The 24,319-nt window shown below is 46.7% G+C and overlaps 1 protein-coding gene across 1 annotated transcript in view; it reads right to left on the minus strand.

The window, feature by feature from the left end:
- The window catches only part of LOC119952385 (protein qua-1-like), a 41,361-nt gene extending 20,847 nt beyond the window's left edge, over positions 1-20,514 (minus strand). The window contains exon 1 of the mRNA XM_038776092.1: positions 20,355-20,514. Coding sequence (XP_038632020.1) covers positions 20,355-20,514 — 160 coding nt within the window. The remainder of the gene's footprint in view (positions 1-20,354) is intronic.
- Between the last annotated feature and the right edge of the window lie 3,805 nt (positions 20,515-24,319).

Below are 24,319 nucleotides of genomic sequence, written 5' to 3' on the forward strand. Positions count from 1 at the left end.
TAGGGATGGGGCTGTACTGGACCTGGTATTGGGAATGAGCCCCGCCAGGTGGTAGAAGTTTCAGTAGGGGAGCATTTTGGGAACAGTGACCACAAGTCAGTAAGTTTTAAAGTGCTGGTGGACAAGGATAAGAGTGGTCCTAGGGAGGAGAGGAAGGAACAAGAGAGTAGCCACTCAGCACATCCGTGTTCCAGACGGGCTGCCCTTTACGGATCCCCAGTTCCCTTGAATAAATCCCCAACTCTCCAATGCTCAACATTTGCCCACAAACTTGCCCTCTGTAACAGCAAGCATGCTGGCAGAATGGCCATTGTATGGAAATCCGGGAAAGGACAGCAGATTTACGCTCCAGGAACCCCGGCCCTGGGATGGTTTCTCAGTAATTCTAGTAATCTGCTGGATTGCTGAGGGAATCTACAAATCCTGCTGAGATCCACAGCAATAATGGCAACATCGGAGCATGTTGGCACCCAAGTTGGGTTCACACAGCAAGCTGCAGGCAGCACGTGACTCAAGTCTGCGCTTTTGCTGCCGTATGTTCATTTATAAAAATACAATCAAACTTTTCTTTAAATTAACAGGACCCCATTCTTTTTACCAATTAAGCGGCAATTTGGCGTGGCCAATCCACCTACCCTGCACATCTTATTGGGTTGTGGGGGTGAGACCCACGCAGACATGGGGAGAATGTGCAAACTCCACACAGAGAATAACCCCGGATCGGGATCGAGACCAGGTCTTTGGTGCCATGAGGCAGCAGTGCTAACCAATGCGCCACCGTGTCGCCCCTAAAAATACAATCAAAGTTGCACCTGATGTTCTCCTTACCCAGGACTGAATTGTCAACTTTCCGATCAGGGCCAAACTGAGACGGGACAGGGCGATACAGCACATGGCCACTGATCAGGGCAGGCTGGTGACCCGCCCCGTTTCTGCACTTGGCCATTTTCTTGAGGGTGGGGGGAGGAAGTCGGTCCTGGAACACGCCCCCTCCAGTGAAGGGGGCAGGTGAGAGTTTTGGGGATTCATCATGAGTCTGCCCCAGGAAAGGTTTTAAATGTTCATGGAGGTGGCTGGACCTTAGCAGCTGTTGGGATTTACACCAGTCACAAGGAGGAGGGAACCATGGAACCATGAGCTGGAAGCAGGAAGCGTTCAGCTGGCAAGGTGGTAAAATGCTTTTCCTCCTTTATACGTCATCATGAAATGCTATGGCATGAGTTGCGACTATGTTCATCAAAGGGAGCCATGAGGCTGAAGGGGTTGGAAGGTGTGACTCCCCTTTAGAAAGGAGCCTACCAGATTGTTGCCTTTTCCAACTGCTGGACTGTCAATTAAAAGATCAACATGGTAGATGTGGGAAAGGCTTCAGATGAGTTTTGAAAAAGTTCATCTGATGGATAAAAGGGTAGAGCACATTTCACAGGCTTCAAAGTGTAGCCTCGTATGATGACAATGAATAAAGGTTTCAGCAAAGAGTGGGGATAAATGGGTGTTTTTCTGGTTGGTGATCAGTGGCTAGCGGTGGGCCTCAGGGATCAGTGTTGGGACCACAATTGATCACAATTTAATAGATGATCTGGAGTTGGGGACCAATTGTAATGAATCAAAGTTTGCAGATGACACTAAGATGAGTGATAGAGCCAAGTGTGCAGAGGAAACTGAAAGTCTGCAGAGGGATATAGATAGTTTAAGTGAGTGGGCAAGGGTCTGGCAGATGGAGTTTAATGTTGGTAAATGTGAGGCCATCCATTTTGGTAGGAATAACAGCAAAATTAACTATTATTTAAATGGTAAAAAAATTGCAGCTTGCTGCTGTGCAGAGGGACCTGGGTGTCCTTGTGCATGAATCACAAAAAGTTGGTTTGCAGGTGCAGCAGGTAATTTAGAAGGCAAATGGAATTTTGTCTTTCATTGCTAGAGGGATGGAGTTTAAAAGCAGGGAGGTTATGTTGCAGCTGTGTAGAGTGCTGGTGAGGCCACACCTGGAGTACTGTGTACAGTTTTGGTCTCCTCACTTGAGAAAGAATGTACTGGCACTGGAGAGTATGCAGAGGAGATTCACTAGGTTGATTCTAGAGTTGAGAGGATTAGCTTATGAGGAGAGATTTGGAATTTAGAAAAATGAGGGGGGTCTTATAGAAACATATAAAACTCTGAAGGGAATAGATAGGATAGAAGCAGGGAGGCGGGTGAAACTAGAACAAGGGGGCATAGCCTCAAAATAATGGGGAGCAGATTTAGGACTGTGTTGAGGAGGAATTTCTTCACCCGAAGGGTCGTGATACTGTAGAATTCCCTGACCAGTGAAGCAGTTGAGGCTGCCTCGTTAAATGTTTTTAAGGCAAAGATAGATCGAATTTTGAACGGTAATGGAATAAAAAGATTATGGTGAGTGGGCGGATAAGTGGAGCTGAGTCCACAAAAAAATCAGCCATGATCTTAATGAATGGCGGAGCAGGATCAAGGAGCCAGATGGCCTGCTCCTGCTCCTAGTTCTTATGTTCAATATCTTTCTATTGTTTTTAAGTATTCAGTCAGGACGTGTGCTGAGGTAACAGTTCTGAAGTCTGCTTTCTTGAGGAATTTTATGGGCTCTTGTCTGCAATCCTACAGCCCAATTGTATTTGCAACTATTTGTCGATAGCGATGGTTTAAAGAGTCCGCTTGTTTACACAGATGGTTTAAATAATCTGTTTCTCATTGGGTTTTATGCGCTCTTCTACAATTATAATATGACTTGCGTATTTTGTTTACAAAATGGGGGGGACTAGGGGTGTGTGGACAATGATGTGAAGGGGTGATGGCTAGAGGGTGAGTGAGTAAGGGGAATGAGAGGGTGAGGGGGTGAAGTTGTAGGGTGAATGGTGTTGAAGTGGTCGGAACGCTCAATTGTATATAGGTGAGTCACTGATTGCATCGGAGACACTGGGCCGAGGCTTTTCGGCCGAACTGGGTCAAGGTTTAGGAAAATTCAGCCCTTGAGACGCAAGCACAGATACACACCAATACTCAAATTTCAATAAACAAATCAAATACATACTCACTGGATTAGGATCAAAGGTGGGAAACAGCTGTCTATATGCTGTCCTCTCAGAACCAGGGGACCAGTTCTCACTGCTGGCTTGCTGTGAGAGTGGAGAACTCAACTTGGCGATCAAACCTTGAGGCTCACTTATCTTCACGTCTTATGACCACACTACATGGCTTATCCCCACACTTCATGCCCCCCACCCCCAACGCCCTCACCCCCACCCGCCGTTCTGGGTTTCCAAAGAATTCAGATTTTAAAAAAAATATCAATTCCCAGAACACAATTCTTCTGCCTTAATGTGATTTTAAATCGCAATTGCTGCCATCAGAAATGTAAGCTCCTTTTAGTGGAAGTAATCGCATTTCATGGATAAAATGACATTATGATAACCATTAAATTCACATCATTAAATATCGAACGCACATTTCCATTCTGTTGACATTATTCCCACAATGGAGCTGTGTCAGGATCAAACTGCACATTGGGCTTGCAGAGAATGAATCTTTATTGAAAAGCACTTTTGTTCCAATTTGCAACCTTGAATCTTCAGTCGCCCGTTCTCTGCATTCACAGCACCTTACATAATTTGCATGGATTAACCCCTTCAGGATCAAAGAGCTCAGTGGCGGAGGCAAATCCAGCAAGACTTCCGAATGTTTCCCTCTTCTTTCATTCCGCTGTTTGTAAAGCCACAAGGAGAAATTCACCGACCCTTTCATTGTGTGAGAGGATCAAAGGGCATGGAGGTAAATCAGGTTTAACTGAGTTTGGGTACAAATCAGAACACCACTGGACAGAACTGGTAACCATCTGGAAGGGCTGACCGAGCTGTTCCTGCTTCTGTGTTCCAGTTGTGAGGTTACTCCAGAGCTGTGACCCTGTCCCCAACTCATGTTACCCAAGTGTGGCTCCCTGTTGAGAAGGTGGAATTAGGATCACTGGCACCGTTGGCTCAGTGGGCAGCACACATTTTTGACTCAAAGGATCATGGGTTTGCGTCCCATCTTGAGTGTGTGGTCTAGGTTGACACACTGGTGAGGAATTCAGCACCGATGCAAGTATAACTGCATCAAATGATTCTATTTGAAGGGTCCAGAATTAGAGGAATGATGATATCTTAAAGGGTTGGAGATGAAACTGAGAATCTGTCTTCTCTTTCAAATTGGTGTATAAGATCCTACTGCACCCTACATCTCTGATACAAAGCTGAGCCAGGCGGATTAATTTGGACGTGACCACATTGGATCTTGTGTGCAAACTTACTGCTATGTTCCTTGTATCCAATTATTTATTTTCCAATTAAGTTGCAATTCAACATGGCCAATCCACCTACCTACCCTGCACATCTTTGGGTTGTGGAGGTGAGACCCACGCAGGCACGGGGAGAATGTGCCAACTCCACGCGGACAGTGACCTGGGGCCGGGATTGAACACCGTGCCGCCCCTTGACAGCTATGGGTGGGATTCTCTGACCCCGGGCCGGGTCGGAGAGTTGCCGGGGGGGGGGGGGGGGGGGGGGGGGCACGAATCACGTGATGCCGGTCCGCCTATTCTCCGGTCACCGGAGAATCGGTGCCATTGTCGCCGGTGCGGTCGGCGTGGCTCCTGTCGGAAGGCCGCTCTACGCGGCTCCCCGATGATTCTCCACCCATGATGGGCCGAATGGGTGCCAACATAGGCCGAGTCCCGCCGGCGCCGTTCACATGTGGTCCTACCCGGCGGGACCTCAGCGTTCATCCTGCGGGGGGCAGTCTGGTGGGGGAGGGGTGTCCGACCCCAGGGTGGGGCCTCCACCGTGGCCTGGCCCGCGATCGGGGCCTATCGATTGGCGGGCCAGCTTCACTTGGTGGGGGACTCTTTTACTCCGCGCTGAGCTCTACGCCATGTTGCGTCAGGGCCGGCGTGGAGAAGGCAACTTTCGGCACGCGTGAGTTTGTGCTGGTCGTAATGCACATGTGAGAATTTGCGTCGGTCGCAGCGCGCACGCGCAGACCCACAGCGCCTGTTTGATGCTGGCATCAGCAGCTGGAGCTGCGTGAGTCACTCCAGTGCCTTGCTGTCCCCCTGTCGGGCGCAGGATTGCTGATCCTGGGGGCCCGTTGACGCCGTCGTAAAACACAACGGCATTTACGACAGCGTCAACACTTAGCCTCAGGACCAGAGAATCCGATCAGAGAATCCCGCCCAATGTTCCTACGTAACACCACTGACTTTCTGTGAAAAGTATTCTTTGACTGTAAAGTGCTTTGGGATGTATACAGCAACAATTTGTCTTAATTATGTAGTTTTGTTTCCTGAAAAGTGCCTTGCAGCAGCATAACAAAGGTTAAATTTGACACCGAACACCAGGAGGAGATATAAGGAACAATTGATAGATTTTAAGGATCATCTTTAAGGAGGAAAGTGAGGCAGAGGCGGAGGGGTTCAGGGAGGGAAAACTGAGTTTCGGGATTAGATTGGATTGGTTTGGATTTGTTTATTGTCACGAGTACCGAGGTACAGTGAAAGTTTTGTTCTGCAACAAGTTCAGACAGATCATAAGAACATAAGAACATAAGAACATAAGAACTAGGAGCAGAAGTAGGCCATCTGGCCCCTCGAGCCTGCTCCGCCATTCAATTAGATCATGGCTGATCTTTTGTGGACTCAGCTCCACTTTCCGGCCCGAACACCATAACCCTTAATCCCTTTATTCTTCAAAAAACTATCTATCTTTACCTTAAAAACATGTAATGAAGGAGCCTCAACTGCTTCACTGGGCAAGGAATTCCATAGATTCACAACCCTTTGGGTGAAGAAGTTCCTCCTAAACTCAGTCCTAAATCTACTTCCCCTTATTTTGAGGCTATGCCCCCTAGTTCTGCTGTCACCCGCCAGTGGAAACAACCTGCCCGCATCTATCCTATCTATTCCCTTCATAATTTTAAATGTTTCAATAAGATCCCCCCTCATCCTTCTAAATTCCAACGAGTACAGTCCCAGTCTATTCAACCTCTCCTCATAATCCAACCCCTTCAGCTCTGGGATTAACCTAGTGAATCTCCTCTGCACACCCTCCAGCGCCAGTACGTCCTTTCTCAAGTAAGGAGACCAAAACTGAACACAATACTCCAGGTGTGGCCGCACTAACACCTTATACAATTGCAACATAACCTCCCTAGTCTTAAACTCCATCCCTCTAGCAATGAAGGACAAAATTCCATTTGCCTTCTTAATCACCTGTTGCACTTGTAAACCAACCTTCTGTGACTCATGCACTAGCACACCCAAGTCTCTCTGAACAGCGGCATGCTTTAATATTTTATCGTTTAAATAATAATCCCGTTTGCTGTTATTCCTACCAAAATGGATAACCTCACATTTGTCAACATTGTATTCCATCTGCCAGACCCGAGCCCATTCACTTAACCTATCCAAATCCCTCTGCAGACTTCCAGTATCCTCTGCACTTTTCGCTTTACCATTCCATACATGAAAAGAAAATACATAATAGGGCAAACATAAAATACGCAATGTTGATACATAGATACAGGCATTGGGTGAAGCATACGGAGTGTTGTATTATTCAGTGGAGAAGATGTGTGGAGAGATCAGATCCGTCCACAACAGGGTCACCCAGGGGTCTGGTAACAGCGGGGAAGAATCTGTTTTGCCTGGGCAGCTGAATGCACGGACAATTATTTCAATTGAAAGTGTTCAAGAGGCCAGAATTAGTGGAGCACTGGCATCTTGGAGAGTTGTGGGATTAATAAAGGAGATTCCAGAGATTGGGAGTGACAATGCCATGGAGAGATTTGGAAAGAAAGATGAGAATTTTAAAAGCGAGTAAATGCTTAACTGGGAGCCAATGTGTGTCAATGGGCTGAGGAGCGAGGAAGGACATGGGCAGCAGGGTCCTGTACGGCTTCAAGTTCAACGAGGTTAGAATATGGGAGGTTGGCCAGGAGTGCATAACAATGGTCAGCCCAGTGGCAAGGAAGGTCACAGGGTTATCCTCAGGTTGGTAAAAGCATCATAGAAAATGCAAGGGCAGAGTTTTACAGCCCCTCCCACTGGCAGGTCCTTTCGGTCCCCAAGTCAATGAAAGTTTGAATGGCTCGCTACATTTTCCGCTCAAGCCCCTGCTGCGATGGGGGCCAGCTTCAGGTGTTTGTCTTTTTTTTGAAATTTAGAATACCCAATTCATTTTTTCCAATGAAGGGGCAATTTAGCGTGGCCAATCCACCTACCTTGTGCATCTTTGGGTTATGGGGGCGAAACCCACACAAACACGGGGAGAATGTACAAACTCCACACGGACAGTGACCCAGAGCCGGGATCGAACCTGGGACCCCGCAGGTGTTTTTCTTTATTCTTTCATGGAATGAGGGTGCTGCTGACAAGTTCAGCAGTTGTTGCCCATCCCTAACTGTGCTTGAACCGGGTAGTTTGCTCGGCCATTTCAGAGGGCAGTCAAGAGTCAACCGCATTGAGGGCAGCACGGTGGCGCAGTGGGTTAGCACTACTGCCTCACAGCGCCACGTTCCCAGGTTCAATCCCGGCTCTGGGTCACTGTCCATGTGGAGTTTGCACATTCTCCCCGTGTCTGTGTGGGTTTCGCCCCCACAGCCCAAAGATGCACAAGGTAGGTGGATTGGCCACACTAAAATTGCTCCTTAATTGGAAAAAATGAATTGGGTACTCTAAATTTATTTTTAAAAAGAGTCAACCGCATTGTTGTGGGTCTGGAGTCACATAGAGGCCAGACCGGGTAAGGACGGCAGACTTCCTTCCCTGAAGGGCATTAATGAACCAGATGGATTTTTATGTCAATCAGGAAGAGTTTAATGGTCACCATTTCAGGTTATTAATTGAATTATCGTTCCACCAGCTGTCAAACTGGGATTTGAATCCTTGCCCCAGAACATTAGCCTGGACCTCTGGCTTTCTCGTCCGGTGATGTTACCACTGGACCATCAGCTCCCCAGATTAAATGCTCTTCCCACCACCAAACCTGCCAAGGGGAGGGCACTGTCCTTGTACGTGAGAATGTAGTGCCATGGTCAAAACACATTTGATAAAGTGGCACACAAGAGGCTCATTAGCAAAGTGAGAGCTCATGGAATAAAAGGGGCAGTAATTACATGGATAGGAAATTGGGTGAGTGAAGGGAAACAGAGAGTTGTAGTCACTGGTTGTATTTTAGACAGGAGGAAGGTTTGTAGCGCAGTTCCCCAGCGATTGGTTTTTGGACACTGGCTCTTCAAGATTTGATTTGATTTATTGTCACATGTACGAAGTACAGTGAAAAGTATTTTACTGCGGCCGAGGGAACGTACACAGTACATACATAGTAGACAAAAAAGAATAATCAACAAAGTACATTGACAAATAGTACTTTGACAAACAGTGATTGGTTACAGTGCAGAACAAGGGGCCAAACAAAGTAAATACATGAGCAAGAGCAGCATAGGGCATCGTGAATATTGTTATTACAGGGAACAGATCAGTCCAAGGGGGAGTCGTTGAGGAGTCTTGTAGCTGTGGGGAAGAAGCTGCTCCTATGTCTGGATGTGCGGGTCTTCAGACTTTGGCGCAGGCTGAAGGGCCTGTTTCTGTGCTGTATTATTCTTTGTTCTTTGTTCTTATGACAAACGTGAGCAATGTTCCATATTGCCGGGTATTCGCCAGTGCTGTAGCTGTACTGGAACAGTTTGGAGGGGTGCGGCAAGTTCGGGAACGCAAATCTTCGGTTCAATTGCCGGAATATCGTCAGGACCCATAGCCTCTCTACCGCCGTCGTTCCAGTGAGAACAAACCAAGGTTATCTAATCTCTCCTCATAGCTAATGTCCTCCATACCAGGCAACATCCTAGTAAACAGCTTCTGTACCCTCTCCGAAGCATCCTTCTGGTAGTGTGGCAACCAGAATTGTATACAATACACCAAATGAGGCCTGACTAAGATCCTGTACGGCTGCAACATTACTTGCCAATTTTTATATCCAGTGCCCCGACTGATGAAGGCCAGCATGCCGTATGGCTTCTTGACCACCTTATCCACAGGCGTTGTCACTTTCAGTGATCGGTGGACATGCACGCCCAGATCCCTCTGCCTGTCAGTACTGGCAAGAATTCTAACATTTATTTTGCAATTCCTACATGCATGGACCTTCCGAAGTGCATTACATCACATTTTTCTGGATTAAACTCCATCTGCCATTTCTCCGCCCAAGCCCAATCAATTTGTATCATGATGTATCCCCTGACAATCCTCTTCACTATCCTCAACTCCACCAATTTTTGTGTCGTCTGCGAACTTACTCATCAGGCCAGCTATATTTTCTTCCAAATTATTTATATACACCACAAACAACAGAACTGATCCCTGTGGAATGCCACTAGTCACAGCCTTCCATTCAGAAAATCACCTTTCTACTGCTACCCTCTATTTTCTGTGCCCAAGCCAGTTCTGTATCCAACTTGCCAGCTCTCCTCTGATCCCATGTGACTTCACCTTTTGTACCAGTCTACCATGAGGAACCTTGCCAAAGGCTTTACTGATGTCCATGTATACAATATCTACTTCCTTTGCTTCATCCATCATCTTTGTTACTTCCTCGAAAAACTCGATCAAATTAGTGAGCACGACCTCCCCTTAATAAAACCATGCCGTTCATCACTAATAAGTCTATTTGTTTCCAAATGAGAGTAAGAATCTCTAAGAATCTTTTCCAATAATTTCCCTACCACTGACATAAGGCTCACTGGTCTATAATTTCCTGGATTATCCCTGCTGCCCTTCTTAAACAATGGAACAACATTGGCTACTCTCCAGTCCTCTGGAACTCACCTGTAGCCAATGAGGAGACAAAGATTACTGTCAAGGCCCCAGCAAGTTCCTCCCTTGCCTCCCTCTGTATTCTGGGGTAGATCCTATCAGGCCCTGGGGACTTATCTACTTTAATGCTTTTTAAGATGCCCAACACCTCGTCTTTATTAATATCAACATGACTCTGAATATCTGCACACTCTACCCTATCCACCAAGCCCTTCTCTTTGGTGAATACTGAGGCAAAGTATTCATTTAGTATCTCTCCCATTTGCTCTGGTTCCATACATAGATTCCCTCCAATATCCTTGAATGGACCAACCCTTTCTCTGGCTACCCTCTTGCTCTTTATATATATATATAAAACCCCTTAGGGTTTTCCTTAATCCTGTTTGCCAATGTCATTTCATGACCTTTTTTAGCCTTCCTAACTCCTACCTTAAGTTGCTTCCTATTTGCTTTATATTCTTCAAGGGTTCCTTTTTCCCGAAGCCTCTTAGACCTGACGAATGCTTCCTTTTTCGTTTTGACAAGGTTCATAATATCCCTCGTTATCCAGGGTTCCCTATACTTGCCACCCTTGTCTTTCATCTTCACAGGTACATGTCGGTCCTGAATTCTAATTAACTGTGGGAAAGCCTCCCACATGCCGGAAGTTGATTTTCCCTCAAACAGCCTCGTCCAGTCAACACCCTCCAGATCCTGCCTTATGCTGTTGTAATTCGCCTTCCCCTAGTCTAACACCTTCACCCGAGGACCACTCTTGTCCTTTTCCATAAGCAGCTTAAAACTTACAGAATTATAATCACTGTACCCGAAATGATCTCCTCCTGAAACTTTGATCATCTGGCTGGGCTCATTCCCCAGCACCAGGTCTAATATGGCTCCTTGGGTTTCATCCCCACAACCCAAAGATGTGCAGGTTAGGTGGATTGACCATTCTGAATTGCTCCTTAAATTGGATAAAAATAATAATAATCGGGTGCTCTAAATTTATTAAAAATAAATAATATTTCCGAGTTGGGCTGTTTACATATTGTTTCAAGAAACCCCCCAGGACGCTCCTTCCAAATTCTGTTCTATCCATGCCTTGAGCAGTAAGTGTTTCCAAGTCAATATAGGAAAAGTTAAAATCACCCATCACAACAATCCTATTGTTTATGCATCTTTCCAAGATCTGTCTGCATATCTGCTCCTCTATCTCCCGCTGGCTGTTAGGCGGTCTGTAGTAAACCCCTAACATTGCGACAGCACCCTTCCTATTCCTGAGCTCTCCCCAGATTGCCTCGCTGCCTGATCCCTCCAAGGTGTCCTCCCTCAGCACAGATGTATGCAAAAAGCAGGACAAATCCAACCCAACCAATTACGGCCCCATCACTTTACTCTCAATCATCAGTAAAGTGATGGAAGGAGCCAACAACAGGGCTATCAAGTGAAACTTACTCAGCAATAACCTGTTCACTGATGCTCAATTTGGATTCCACCAGGAAAACTCAGCTAGTGACCTCATTTCAGCCTAAGTTCAAATATAGAGAACAGCGTTGAACCCCAGGAGGTGAGCTGAGAGTGACTGTCCTTGAGATCATGGCAGCTTTTGACCAAGTGTAGCCTCAAGGAGCCCCAGCAAAACTAGACTCGATGGGAATCGGGGGAAACAGCTGGTCGGAGTCGTAACTAACACAAAGAAGTTTGGCTCTGGCTGTTGGAAGTCAATCAGCTCAGTCCCAAGACATCACTGCAGGAGTTCCTCAGGGTAGTGTCCCAGGCCCAACCATTTTCAGCTGCTTCATCAAGACAATATACAGGCTTTGGCTGAGAAATGGCAAGTAACATTCATGCCACACAAGTGCCAGGCAATGACCTCCAACAAGAGACAATCTAACATTCAATTGTGTTTCCATCGCTGAATCTCCCACCATCAACATCCTAGGGGTTACCATTGAAAGTGAACTGGGCGAGCTATATAAAATTATGGCTACAAGAGCAGGTCAGAGGCTTGGAATTCTGTGGAGAGTAACTCACCTTGTAACTCCCCAAAGCCAGTCCACCATCTATAAGGCACAAGTTGGAATGTGATGAAATGCTCTCCACTTACATGGATGAGTGAAGTTCCCAACAACACTCAAGAAGTTTGCTATTATCCAAGAAATATGGGCGTGATTCTCCTCACCCGCGAGAAATCGTGAGGCTGGCGTCAAAAACGGGCGGGTTTGACGCCAGCCTCCGCCCCCCCGACCGGGAACCGATTCAGCTCCCCGGTCGGGGCTAGCATCGCGCGGCCGTGAACTCCGGCATCGCGGGCTTAACGAATTTTGTTAAGCCCGCTAGCCAGAGTTAGCGACGGCTGACGCGTCAGATGACGTCAGCCACGCATGCGCGGATTGGACGACTCCAACCCGCGTATGCGCGGATGACGTCATTACGCATATGCGTGAAACCCGCGCATGCGTGGCCCGGTATGCCCCTCAGCCACCCCGCGAATGGATACAGCGGGGCGGCGGAAGGAGAAAGAGTGCGCGGGGTAAGTACCCGCTGCCCACGATCAGTGCCCACTGATCGCGGGCCCATGGCACCCTTGGCACGGCCGTGGTACTGCCGTGCCAATCGGTGCCATGGTTCCCCAGATTGGGACTTTACGGCCGTTTTTACGAACGGTCAGACCAGGTGTGATTTACGTTCATAAAAACGGTCGTAAAGGCCTTGGACATCGGCCCATCGGCCAGGGGTGAATCGCTGCTCGCCGTAAAAAAACTGCGGGCAGCGATTCGTGTCGGGAGGCGGGCGTGGGAGGGGGGGGGGAGAATAGCGGGAGGGCGTCGGACCAGCGTGGCCGTAAAAATTTACGCCGCCCGCTATTCTCCGCCCCGTCGTGAGTGCGGAGAATTCAGCCCTATATGTTTGCTTAATTTGCACCCCATCCCCAAACATTCCCTCACTCCACTGGTGACAAACAGTGGCAACCATGTCTATCATCTATAAGATGCACTGCAGGAACTCACCAAGTTGCCTTAGACAGCACCTTCCAAACCCACGACTGTTACCAATTACAAGGAATGGGCTACTCACCATTCTGACTTTTAAAAGAATAATATTTATTGTCACAAGTAGGCTTACATTAACACTGCAATGAAGTTACCGTGGAAAGCCCCTAGTCGCCACACTGCCTCCTGTTCGGATACACAGAGGGAGGATTCAGAATGACCAATTCACCCAACAAGCACGTTTTTCGGGATTTGTGGCCTATGTCAGTGCCGCTTTCTTCTTGGATTTCAACCGGTTGAGGTTGAAAAGTTTCCCTTCCATCCTGTCGATGATGTCCACTCCACTTGGAAAGGGTCCAGAGGAGATTCACAAGAATGATCCCTGGAATGAAGAGCTTGTCGTATGAGGAACAATTGAGGACCCTGGGACTGTACTCATTGGAGTTTATAAGGATATGGGGGGGATCTTATTGAAACGTAAGGATACTGTGAGGCCTGGATAGAGTGGATGTGGAGAGGATGTTTCCACTTGTAGTAAAAACTAGAACCAGATGACATAATCTCAGACTAAAAGGATGATCCTTTAAAACAGAGATGAGGAGGAATTTCTTCAGCCAGAGGGTGGTGAACCTGTGGAACTCTTTGCCGCAGAAGGCTGTGGAGGCCAAATCACTGAGTGTCTTAAAGACAGAGATAGATAGGTTCTTGATTAATAAGGGGATCAGGGGTTATGGGGAGAAGGCAGGAGAATGGGGATAAGAAAAATATCAGCCATTATTGAATGGCAGAGCAGACTCGATGGGCCGAGTGGCTTAATTCTGCTTCTATGTCTTATGGGAAGCTAGTTCTTGACAAGAAGAAGGATTGTGGTGATGAAGATGGAGAAAAGGGTGGGGGCGATGAGACATCACTGCCTGACTTCAGTCTTGACCTCAAAGGTTTCTGTCTTATTTCCATCGATGAGGACTGCCGTCAAGGTCTTGTCGTGGAGGAGACAAAGATGTTAATGAAGTTCTCTAGATTGCCGGCCTTTGACAGGATCTTTCATAGCACTTCCCAATTGACTGTGTCAAAAGCTTTGGTCAGATCGATGAAGGCCATGTAGACTGGTTGATGTTGTTCCTGGCATTTCTCTTGAAGTTGCCAGGCAGTGAAAATCATGTTCGCTGTTCCACAGTTTGATTGGAAGCCACACTAGCTTTCAGAAGGACTTCTTCAGAGACTAGGGGAAGGTGACTAACGAGGGTTTTGTGGGATGATCTTCCCGGCGATGGAGAGTAGGGAGATTCCTTGGTGGTTTCCTCAGTTATTTACTTTGTCTTCTTTCTTGAAGATGGTGCTGAGGACAGCATTCCTGAGGTCAGCAGGAATTTCTTCTCCAGATTCTCCCAATCTTCAGCAACAGCTGATGGAGATGACACGTGATCTCTCTTCTCCTCCAAGTTTGAAGATCTCCGCTGGGATTCCGCCCACTTCTGAGGCTTTTACATTCTTTGTGTGTTTAATAGCAGCTTTGACTTCATCCTCGCTTGGTGGAAGTCCAAGATCTTTGATGGGGAGTTGGGATTTCTTCAAACATGTCTTCATCTATGATTGTATCATGGTTTAGGTGTTCTTTGAAGTGAACTCTCCATGGAAGGCCCATATTTTCTTTGTCTCTCAAGAGGGTTCCATCCTTACTCTGCACTGGTTTGAGGCCCAGGATATTGGGTCCATATATTGCCTTGGTAAATACTGAAGAAGTCCTGGGTGTTGTGCTCACCAGCAAGGGGTTGCAACTCCTTAGCTCTCTCAGTCCAACGTTGGTTCTTGATTTCCCTAGTTCGTCTTCATACACACACCTTGGCTAATTGATGAGCTCTCCTCTTTGCCTTGCTGGTTTTTCTATTTTGCCAGGTGCGGAGAGCTTTCCCCTTCTTGTCGATGAGGTCCTGAATGGTGTGGCTGTTCTCGGCGAACCAGTCTTGGTGTTTCCCAGCCTTATAGCCAATGGTTTCCTCACAGCTTGAGATGATGGACATTTTGGAGAAGACATTGTTTGAAGTCAATGAGCATGCTTAGCTCTTGAAGCCGCTTAAAATTGATCTTTTTTCTGAACTGTTTCTTCATCTTCTGTTGGTTTTGATGGAGTTTGATGGACATTGAGGAGTGGTTAAGCCGGTGGTCGGGCCAGCAGAAAATTAGTTTCCTTGGAATTCAACCGTGCCATAGTGCACAGGCTTAAACATTCCATTGATCCCAAAAGCAATGTCGTCAGGAGTCTTGCACTCCTGGCATGGTAAGGTTGGAAGGGAAGGACCAGAGAAAGCGAAATCCACAACAGGTCCCCAGTTGTAGATCATGCGGAAGGTGCTCGTATAGTATCAACGGCCGTGATGGTGGATGAAGGCTGCGGCAAGTAGGGAGAACCCCAGTCATAAAGGTTCCCTTGTCTCTGGAACATAGAACATAGAACAGTACAGCACAGAACAGGCCCTTCGGTCCTCGATGGTGTGCCAAGCATTGTCCGAAACCAAGATCAAGCTATCCAACTTCCTGTCATTCTGGTGTGCTCCATGTGCCTATCCAATAACCGCTTGAAAGTTCCTAAAGTGTCCGACTCCACTATCACAGCAGGCAGTCCATTCCACACCCTAACTACTCTCTGAGTAAAGAACCTACCTCGGACATCCCTCCTATATCTCCCATCCTGAATCTTATAGTTATGCTCCCTTGTAACAGCTACATCCACCCGAGGAAATAGTCTCTGAACGTCGACTCTATCAATCCCCCTCATCATCTTGTAAACCTCCATTAAGTCGCCTCTCATCCTCCTCCGCTCGAAAGAGAAAAGCCCTAGCTCCCTCAACCTTTCCTCATAAGACCTATCCTGCAAACCAGGCAGCATCCTGGTAAATCTCCTTTGCACCCTTTCCAATGTTTCCACATCCTTCCTATAGTGAGGTGACCAGAACTGCACACAATACTCTAAATGTGGTCTCACCAAGGTCATGTACTGTTACAGCATAACTCCGCGGCTCTTAAACCCAAGCCCCCGTTAATAAACGCTAACACACAATAAGCATTCTTCACAACTCTATCCACTTGAGTGGCAACCTTCAGAGATCTGTAGACATGAGCCTCAAGATCTCTCTGTTCCTCCACATTCCTCAAAATCCTGCCATTAGGGCAGCACGGTGGCACAGTGGTTAGCATTGCTGCCTACGGCGCTGAGGACCCGGGTTCGAATCCCAGCCCTGGGTCACTGTCCGTGTGGAGTTTGGACATTCTCCCCGTGTCTGCGTGGGTTTCGCCCCCACAACCCAAAGATGTGCAGGTTAGGTGAATTGGCCACGCTAAATTGCCCCTTAATTGGAAAAAATAATTGGGTACTCTAAACTTTTTTTTAAAATCCTGCCGTTGACTCTGTAATCCGCGTTCAAATTTTTTCTACCAAATTGAATCACCTCGCATTTAACAGGGTTAAAACACATCTGCCATTTTCGGCCCAGCTCTGCATCGTATCAATGTCTCTTTGCAGCCTACAACAGCCCTGCACCTCATCCACTACTCCATCAAATTTGGTATCATCAGCAAATTTACTGACATACCCTTCAGCCCCCTCCTCCAAGTCATTGATAAAAATCACAAATAGCAGAGGACCCAGCACTGATCCCTGTGGTACACCGCTGGCAACTGGTCTCCAATCTGAAAATTTCCCATCCACCACCACCCTCTGTCTTCTATGTGATAGCCAGTTACTTATCAAATTGGCCAAATTTCCCTCTATGCCACACCTCCTTACTTTCTTTGTGAGCCGACCATGCGGAACCTTATCAAACGCCTTACTAAAATCCATGTGTACGACATAAACTGCTCTACCTTCATCTACGCACTTAGTTACCTCCTCAAAGAATTCAATCAAATTTGTGAGGCAAGACTTACCCTTCACGAATCTGTGTTGACTATCACGGATTAAGCTGCTTCTTTCCAAATGGTCATAAATCCTATCCTTCAGGACCTTTTCCATTAACTTACCGACCACCGAAGTAAGACTAACTAGCCTATAATTACCAAGGTCATTCCTATTCCCTTTCTTAAACAGAGGAACAACATTCGCCACTCTCCAGTCCTCTGGCACTATCCCCGCGGACAGTGAAGACCCAAAGATCAAAGCCAAAGGCTCTGGAATCTCCCCTTGCCTCGCAAAGAATCCTTGGATATATCCCATCTGGCCCAGGGGACTTGTCGACCCTCAGGTTTTTCCAAAATTGCTAATACATCCTTCCTCAGAACATCGACCTCCTCCAGCCTACCCGCCTGTATCACACTCTCATCCTCAAAAACATGGCCCCTCTCCTTGGTGAACACAGAAGAAAAATATTAATTCCACACCTCTCCTATTTCTTCTGACTCCATGCACAAGTTCCCACTGCTGTCCTCACACTGGTCATTCTTTTATTTCTCACATAAGAGTAAAAAGCTTTGGGGTTTTCCTTGATCCGACCCGCCAACGACTTCTCATGCCCCCTCCTAGCTCTCCTAAGCCCTTTTTTATAGCTCATTCCTTGCTACCTTGTAACCCTCAAGCGACCCAACTGAACCTTGTTTTCTCATCCTTACATACTCTTCCTTTTTCCTCCTGACAAGACATTCAACCTCTTTTGTAAACCATGGTTCCCTCACACGGCCATTTCCTCCCTGCCTGACAGGGACATACCTATCAAGGACACGCAGTATTTGTTCCTTGAACAAGCTCCACTTTTCATTTGTGCCTTTCCCTGACAGTTTCAGTTCCCATCTTATGCTCCCTAATTCTTGCCGAATCGCATCGTAATTACCTCTCCCCCAATTATACACCTTATCCTGCCATAGGGCCCTATGCCTCTCCATTGCAATAGTGAAGGACACCGAATTGTGGTCACTATCTCCAAAGTGCTCTCCCACAAACAAATCTAACACTTGGCCCCGGTTCATTACCCAGTACCAAATAAAATGTGCCCCCTCCCTCTCTTGTCGGCATATCCACATATTGTGTCAGGAAACCCTCCTGCACACACTGTACAAAAACTGCCCCATCTGAACTGTTCGACCTGCAGAGGTTCCAATCAATATTTGGAAAGTTAAAGTCACCCATGACAACTACCCTGAGACCTCCACAGCTATCCATAATCTGCTTTGCAATTTCTTCCTCCACATCCCTATTACTATTTGGGGGCCTATAGAAAACTCCTAACAACGTGACCACTCCTTTCCTATTTCTAACTTTGGCCCATATTACCTCAGTAGGCAGATCCCCTTCGAACTGCCTTTCTGCAGCCGTTAAACTATCCTTGATTAACAATGCTACTCCTCAACCTCTTTTACCACGTTCCCTACTTTTACTGAAACATCTACACCCTGAACTTCCAACAACCATTCTTGTCCCTGTTCTAACCATGTCTCCGTAATGGCTACAACATCGTAGTCCCAAGTACCAATCCATGCTCCAAGTTCACCTACCTTATTCCGGATGCTCCTTGCATTGAAGTAGACACACTTCAACCCACCTTTCTGTCTGCCGGTACACTCCTGCGACCTTGATACCCACCTCAGTACCTCACTACTCTCAACACTGGCTTCTGAACAACAGCTCATTTTCCCAGCACCCTGACAAATTAGTTTAAACCCCCCCCCCCCCCCCACCCCCGGAAGAGCCATAGCAAATTTCCCTCCCAGGATATTGGTGCCCCTCTGGTTCAGGTGCAAACCGTCCTGTCTGTCCCACAGGTCCCACCTTCCCCAGAATGTGCTCCAATTATCCACGTACCTGAAACCCTCCCTCCTACACCATCCCTGCAGCCATGTGTTTATCTGCACTCTCTCCCTGTTCCTCACCTCACTAGCACGTGGAACCGGCAACAAACCAGAGTTGAAAACATGGTTTGTCCTGGCTCTCAGCTTCCACCCTAGCTCCCTTAATTCCTCTTTCCTCTAATTCCTTAATTCCTTAATTTCTTAATTCCTCTAATCCCCGTCCCTTCTCTTACCTATGTCGTTGGTACCGATGTGTATCACGACTTGTGACTGTTCCCCCTCCCCCTTAAGGATTCAGAAAACACGGTCCGAGACGTCACGGACCCTGGCACCCGGGAGGCAACATACCATCCGTGAGTCTCTTTCGCTGCCACAGAACTGTCTATCTGTCCCTCTAACTATCGAGTCCGCAATTCCTGCACTGACTGCTTCCTCCCAGCCCCTCTCACCGTCACCCATCTATCTTGATTCTTCGGAGTAACTACATCCCTGAAGCTACTATCTATGACCACCTCTGCCTCCCAAATGATCCGAAGTTCATCCAGCTCCAGCTCCAGTTCCCTAATGCGGTTTCTGAGGAGCTGGAGATGGGTGCACTTCCCACAGGTAAAATCAGCAGGGACACTAACTGCGTTACTCACCTCAAACATTCTGCAGGAGGAACATTGCACTGCCTTCCGTGCCATCCCCTCTAGATAAAATAAAGAAAAAGAAAGAAAGAGCCTTACCTGATATTCACTCTACCCCTTAGTTTAAAGGAGGTGGAAGGGTGGGGGACACTACAAGTGTAGTGTCTAGGGTTTAGGAACTGCCGAACTTAAATGCAGGTAAAAATAAAACACTTAACCAGCAACCACTGCGCGCCACACAAGAACAGCAATCAGCTGTTATGGGCCTGCGCAAACAATTTAAATATTTACTACTTACCCAGCAGTCACTCTGTCCTCTCTCCGACCGGATTCAGCTGGAAACTCCCAACAGTCAGTTTTTTTTAAATGTACTCCCCTTCTCAGCAAGCACTCACTCAGCAACCACTGCGCCCCGCATGATAACACCTCTGGGAAAAGAAAAACTACTTACCAGTCACCAGGCAATCACTTATCTGCAGGCTGTGACATCACGGTTCAACTTCTTTCTACTTCTACCTTCCCTCGAGTCTCCCTCTTTATCTTTACTCGGCTGGGATCCTTACAGTGATTGTTTTTGTTTGATGAGAGGAGGAGGTATGGAGGGAAACACTGAAGAAGTGTTTGGGGTTTAACTGTCACTTCACAACAGCTCCTCCACAAACCAACTTCAAGTTACGGTGACCGCAATGCACTGATGCAAATTTCCCCCGCAACAGCCAATCAGCAGCTCCGCTCTACTGCCCTCTGCTGGAACTGGACCTAGGCTCTGTCAAGGACCATGCTGATCTGCAACAGCATTCCCGTGTTAAAAGATGTCCCGCACCAGGCATTATCTTGGAGGAAACCAGCACACCCCCCACACAGACAAACCCTGTGGTGATTGGCGAGAGGTAATGCGGACAGAAGTGTGAGATCTGGAAGTCCCCAGCTTCAGACTGGCATGTAAGGGGTTGTGTTTGATTCAGTCGTTTTGCTCTTGGAATAGGAAGAGGAGAGCATTTTGGCAGCTTTCTTTAGGATCCACTCTGCCCACCCCGCATGGGGAATGGGCGAGAAAAGGTGCCCTAAAACTAGTCTGTTCCAGCCCCACCCTGGAGGCAAAACCACGTTCAGCAGCTCATGTACCTGTGGTCAGAAAATCAAAGTTAAACTCCATTTCAGAACCTGGAATGTACAAACCCTCACGGATAATGAGCAAAATAATCAATCGGAACGGAGAACTGCTCTTGTTGCTCGTGAACTCAGGCACTTCAATATTGACGTTGCTGCCCTGCAAGAGGAGCATGTGAAGAGCAGCTGAGGGAGGATGGCAGTGGTTACATCTTCTTCTGGAGAGGAAATACAGCCCATAATGAATGGAATTAGTTTCACCATCAAGAATGAACCCCCAGAGCTCCCTGCCAGCATCAAGGGGGACCTCATGACCTTCTGCCTACAACTTTCCAAGAACTAGCGGGCAATGGGCGTGAGTGCCTACGTCCCAATCCTTGATGCCAATGATGTGTCCAAAGAAGACTTCTCCTCCACCATGGACACAATACTCTCCAACATTCCTTTTTTTAAAAAAAGTTGGAGTCCCCAATTATTTTTTTCCAATTAAGGGGCAATTTAACGTGGCCAATCCACCTAACCTGCACATCTTTGGGATGTGGGGGTGAAACCCATGCAGACACGGGGAGAATGTATAAACTTCACACCAACAGTGACCCAGGGCCGGGATTCGAACCCGGGTCCTCGGCACCATAGGTAGCTGTGCTAACCACTGTTCTATCATGCCGCCCGACTCTCCAACATATCGAAGGAAGACAAGTTCATCCTTCTTGGAGACTTCACCGCCAAGGTTGGAAAGGTCTCCCAAATCTGAAAAGGGAACCATCAGAATAGGAGGCGTTGGGAATTCCAACTCCAACAAGGTTCTCCTACTCGCCAACTGCACGGATCACCAGTTATCATCATTAATACACTGTTCCGCCAAAAAGGCAAGTTCAAGACTTCCACGATCAAAGCACTGGCACATGATTGACCTCATTAGTGTCCGATCCTGAGACCAAAACAATGCCATCATCACCAGGCGATGACCCTGTTTTGTCAACGCAGGGTGAGCAACAACATTTTTGAGCATATCAAAAACTAGAAGGTCATGAAATTAAAATGGAAGTGGAAACTGGCGCAGCAGTATCGCTAATACCCGAGACAATTTATCATCAAAAGCTCAGGCGTCTGCAATTAAAACTGTCAAATGTGATCCAAAGGATGTACACAGAGGAGGTTGTACCATTAAAATGACGCATTACAGGGCAGCATGGTGGTGCAGTGGTTAGCACTGCAGCCTCACGGTGCCGAGATCCCAGGTTCGATCCCGGTTCTAGGTTACTGTCCGTGTGGAGTTTGCACATTCTCCCCGTGTCTACGTCAGTCTCACCCCAACAACCCAAAGATGTGCAGGGTAGGCGGATTGGCCACGCTAAAATTGCCCCTTAATTGGAAAAATTAATTGGGTACTCTAAATTTATTTTTTAAAAATGATGCATTATGGTGAAGTAGAAGCAAATGGGCAGACGGTGAAATTGCATCTTCATGTTGTCCGTGGAAACCTTCCTGCTCTATTTGGCTAAAGTTAGGCTTCAGTAGGAAACGGTCAATCAATTCCTAGATTCAAAGAGCAACTTGCAACAACTTCTAAGAAGATACGAGAAAGGTGTTTGAAGAAAAATCAAGCCAGACAGCACACTCAAATGTCTCAGAGCTAGAACTATTACGTGTGCCATTAAGCCTAAAGTTGAAGAAGAAGTAGAAAGATTAGTATGAACAGGAGTCATTGAACCTGTTACTACAAGTGATTTGGTGACACCAATCCTTATATTGGAACGTGATGTATTTGTGGAGATTTTAAACTACTATTAACTCGGTTTTGTTCACTGAACGGGCAGCACAGTAGCACAAGTGGATAGCACTGTGGCTTCACAGCTCCAGGCTCCCAGGTTTGATTTTGCGCTGGGTCACTGTGTGGAGTTTGCACGTTCTCCCCATGTCTGCGTGTGTTTCCTCCGGGTGCTCCAGTTTCCTCCCACAGTCCAAAGACGTGCAGGTTCGGTGGATTGGCCATGATAAGCTGCCCTTAGTGTCCAGAATTGTTGGGAGGGGTTATTGGGTTATGGGGTAGGGTGGAAGTGAGGGTTTAAATGCGGCGGTCCAGACTTGATGGGCCGAATGGCCTCCTTCTGCACTGTATGTTCTATGTTCTATGTCAGATCCACTTGCACTGAACTTTCTGGAGGGCAGAAGTTCAGTAAAATTGATCTGTCAAATGCATATCTGCAGATGAATCTGACTGCAGAATCACGGCCACTACTCAACCACAGTGACGCAGAAAGGTCTGTTTCCTTACAGAAGATTTCCTTTTGCAAAAGGAACATCTGTGTCTGCTTTTTTCAAAGATCCATGGATCAATTTATAAGTGGGCTGAATGGAGTTCAATGTTGTTTGGATGACAAACTCATCACCGGTCCGAGTGAACTGGAACACTTGGAGGATTCGGAAGCTACCCTGAAGTGCTTACAGAGCCACAACCTGAGAGCTAAAAAGGAAAAGTGTGACTTTTTCAAGTCATCCATCACATCATTGTCATGTGAGAGTCCCTTTAAGAAAAGTGTGTTTCATCAAATGGTTGCAGTGATGTCATTGTGTGGGCGGAGCAGGGCTCTGCTCTGCTTTTTACTTTCATTTTGAGCTGGTAGCTACAGTGTGACCTAGTTTCGTTTTCAGAGTTGGAGAGCTGCATTCACAGCAAGAAGATGTTATGATCTCTCTTTGCAATCTAAAGAATATCCCCAAATCACTTGATGATTTCAAAGTAATACCAGTTTCTGTAGATAATTTAAACTGTCTTTATTTAATGCTGTCTTTATTTAAAAAGGGTTTAACTTTTGGATGTTGTTTGGGAATTTATTAAGGGTTATCTATAGAGTACTGTATATTTTTGGGAGTGGCCAGGGTTGGTAGTTATTAAACTGTTTACTATGTGTTTATAAAACCTTAACTGTATTCATAGAATGAACATTGTTTTTGTTTTAAAATACTTTTAGATCTCTGTTGCACCACACCTGTAAAGTGGGCCCTTGTGCTCCCTAAACCAAAATCTATTAAAAGTTGTGGGTCAGGTGAACTCCATGATACACTTTGGAGTCCTCTAAATTCTGGCCCATAATATCATCAACAAAGATGGGTTACACAGAGAACCAAAGAAAATCTTAGAAGCTACATCTTCTAAAAATATGACACAATTAAGGTCGTTTTTAGGATTGATTGATTATTACGCTAAATTTGGCCCAAATTTAGCAACACAATTGAGGCCTTTACACATGTTGCTCTGTGTCAAACAGGTCAGAAGAATGTGAGAATGGACACAATGAAGGGAAAGAAGCTTCACTGAAGTTAGAACTGTTGGTTCATTATAATCCAAAAATTAAGTTGCAATTAGCTTGCATTACCTCATCCTATGGGATTGGTGCGGTAATCTCACACATTATTATTTTTTTTAAAATTAAGAGTATCCAATTAATTTTTTCCAATTGGGGGTCAATTTAATGTGGCCAATTCACCTACCCTGCACATCTTTGGGTTGTGGGAGCCAAACCCAGGCAAACACAGGAAGAATGTGCAACCTCCACACGGACAGTGACCCAGAGCCGGAATCGAACCTGGGACCTTGGCGCCATCAGGCAGCAGCGCTAACCACTGTGCCATTGTGCTGCCCATGTCGCACATTATCAGGAGAGAAACGACCGATAGCATTTCCTTCAAGCACTCTTGGCAGGCCAGCAGCACGGTTCAATTGCCATACCAGCCTCCCCGAACAGGCGCGCCGGAATGTGGTGACTAGGGGCTTATCAAAGTGACTTCATTTGAAGCCTACTTGTGACAATAAGCGATTTTCATTTTTCATTACTACCGCAGAAATGAATTACACTCAGCCAGAAAAATAAGATTTGAGCATCATTTTCAGTGTAAGAATTTTATGGCCATTGAAGGGGGGGTTCAGCGATGATACCTCTTAACACTAAGTAGTTAGCATGCCACTAGATTAGTTT

The sequence above is a fragment of the Scyliorhinus canicula genome, chromosome 17, assembly GCF_902713615.1.
Source record: "Scyliorhinus canicula chromosome 17, sScyCan1.1, whole genome shotgun sequence".
NCBI classification, from domain to species: Eukaryota; Metazoa; Chordata; class Chondrichthyes; order Carcharhiniformes; family Scyliorhinidae; genus Scyliorhinus; species Scyliorhinus canicula.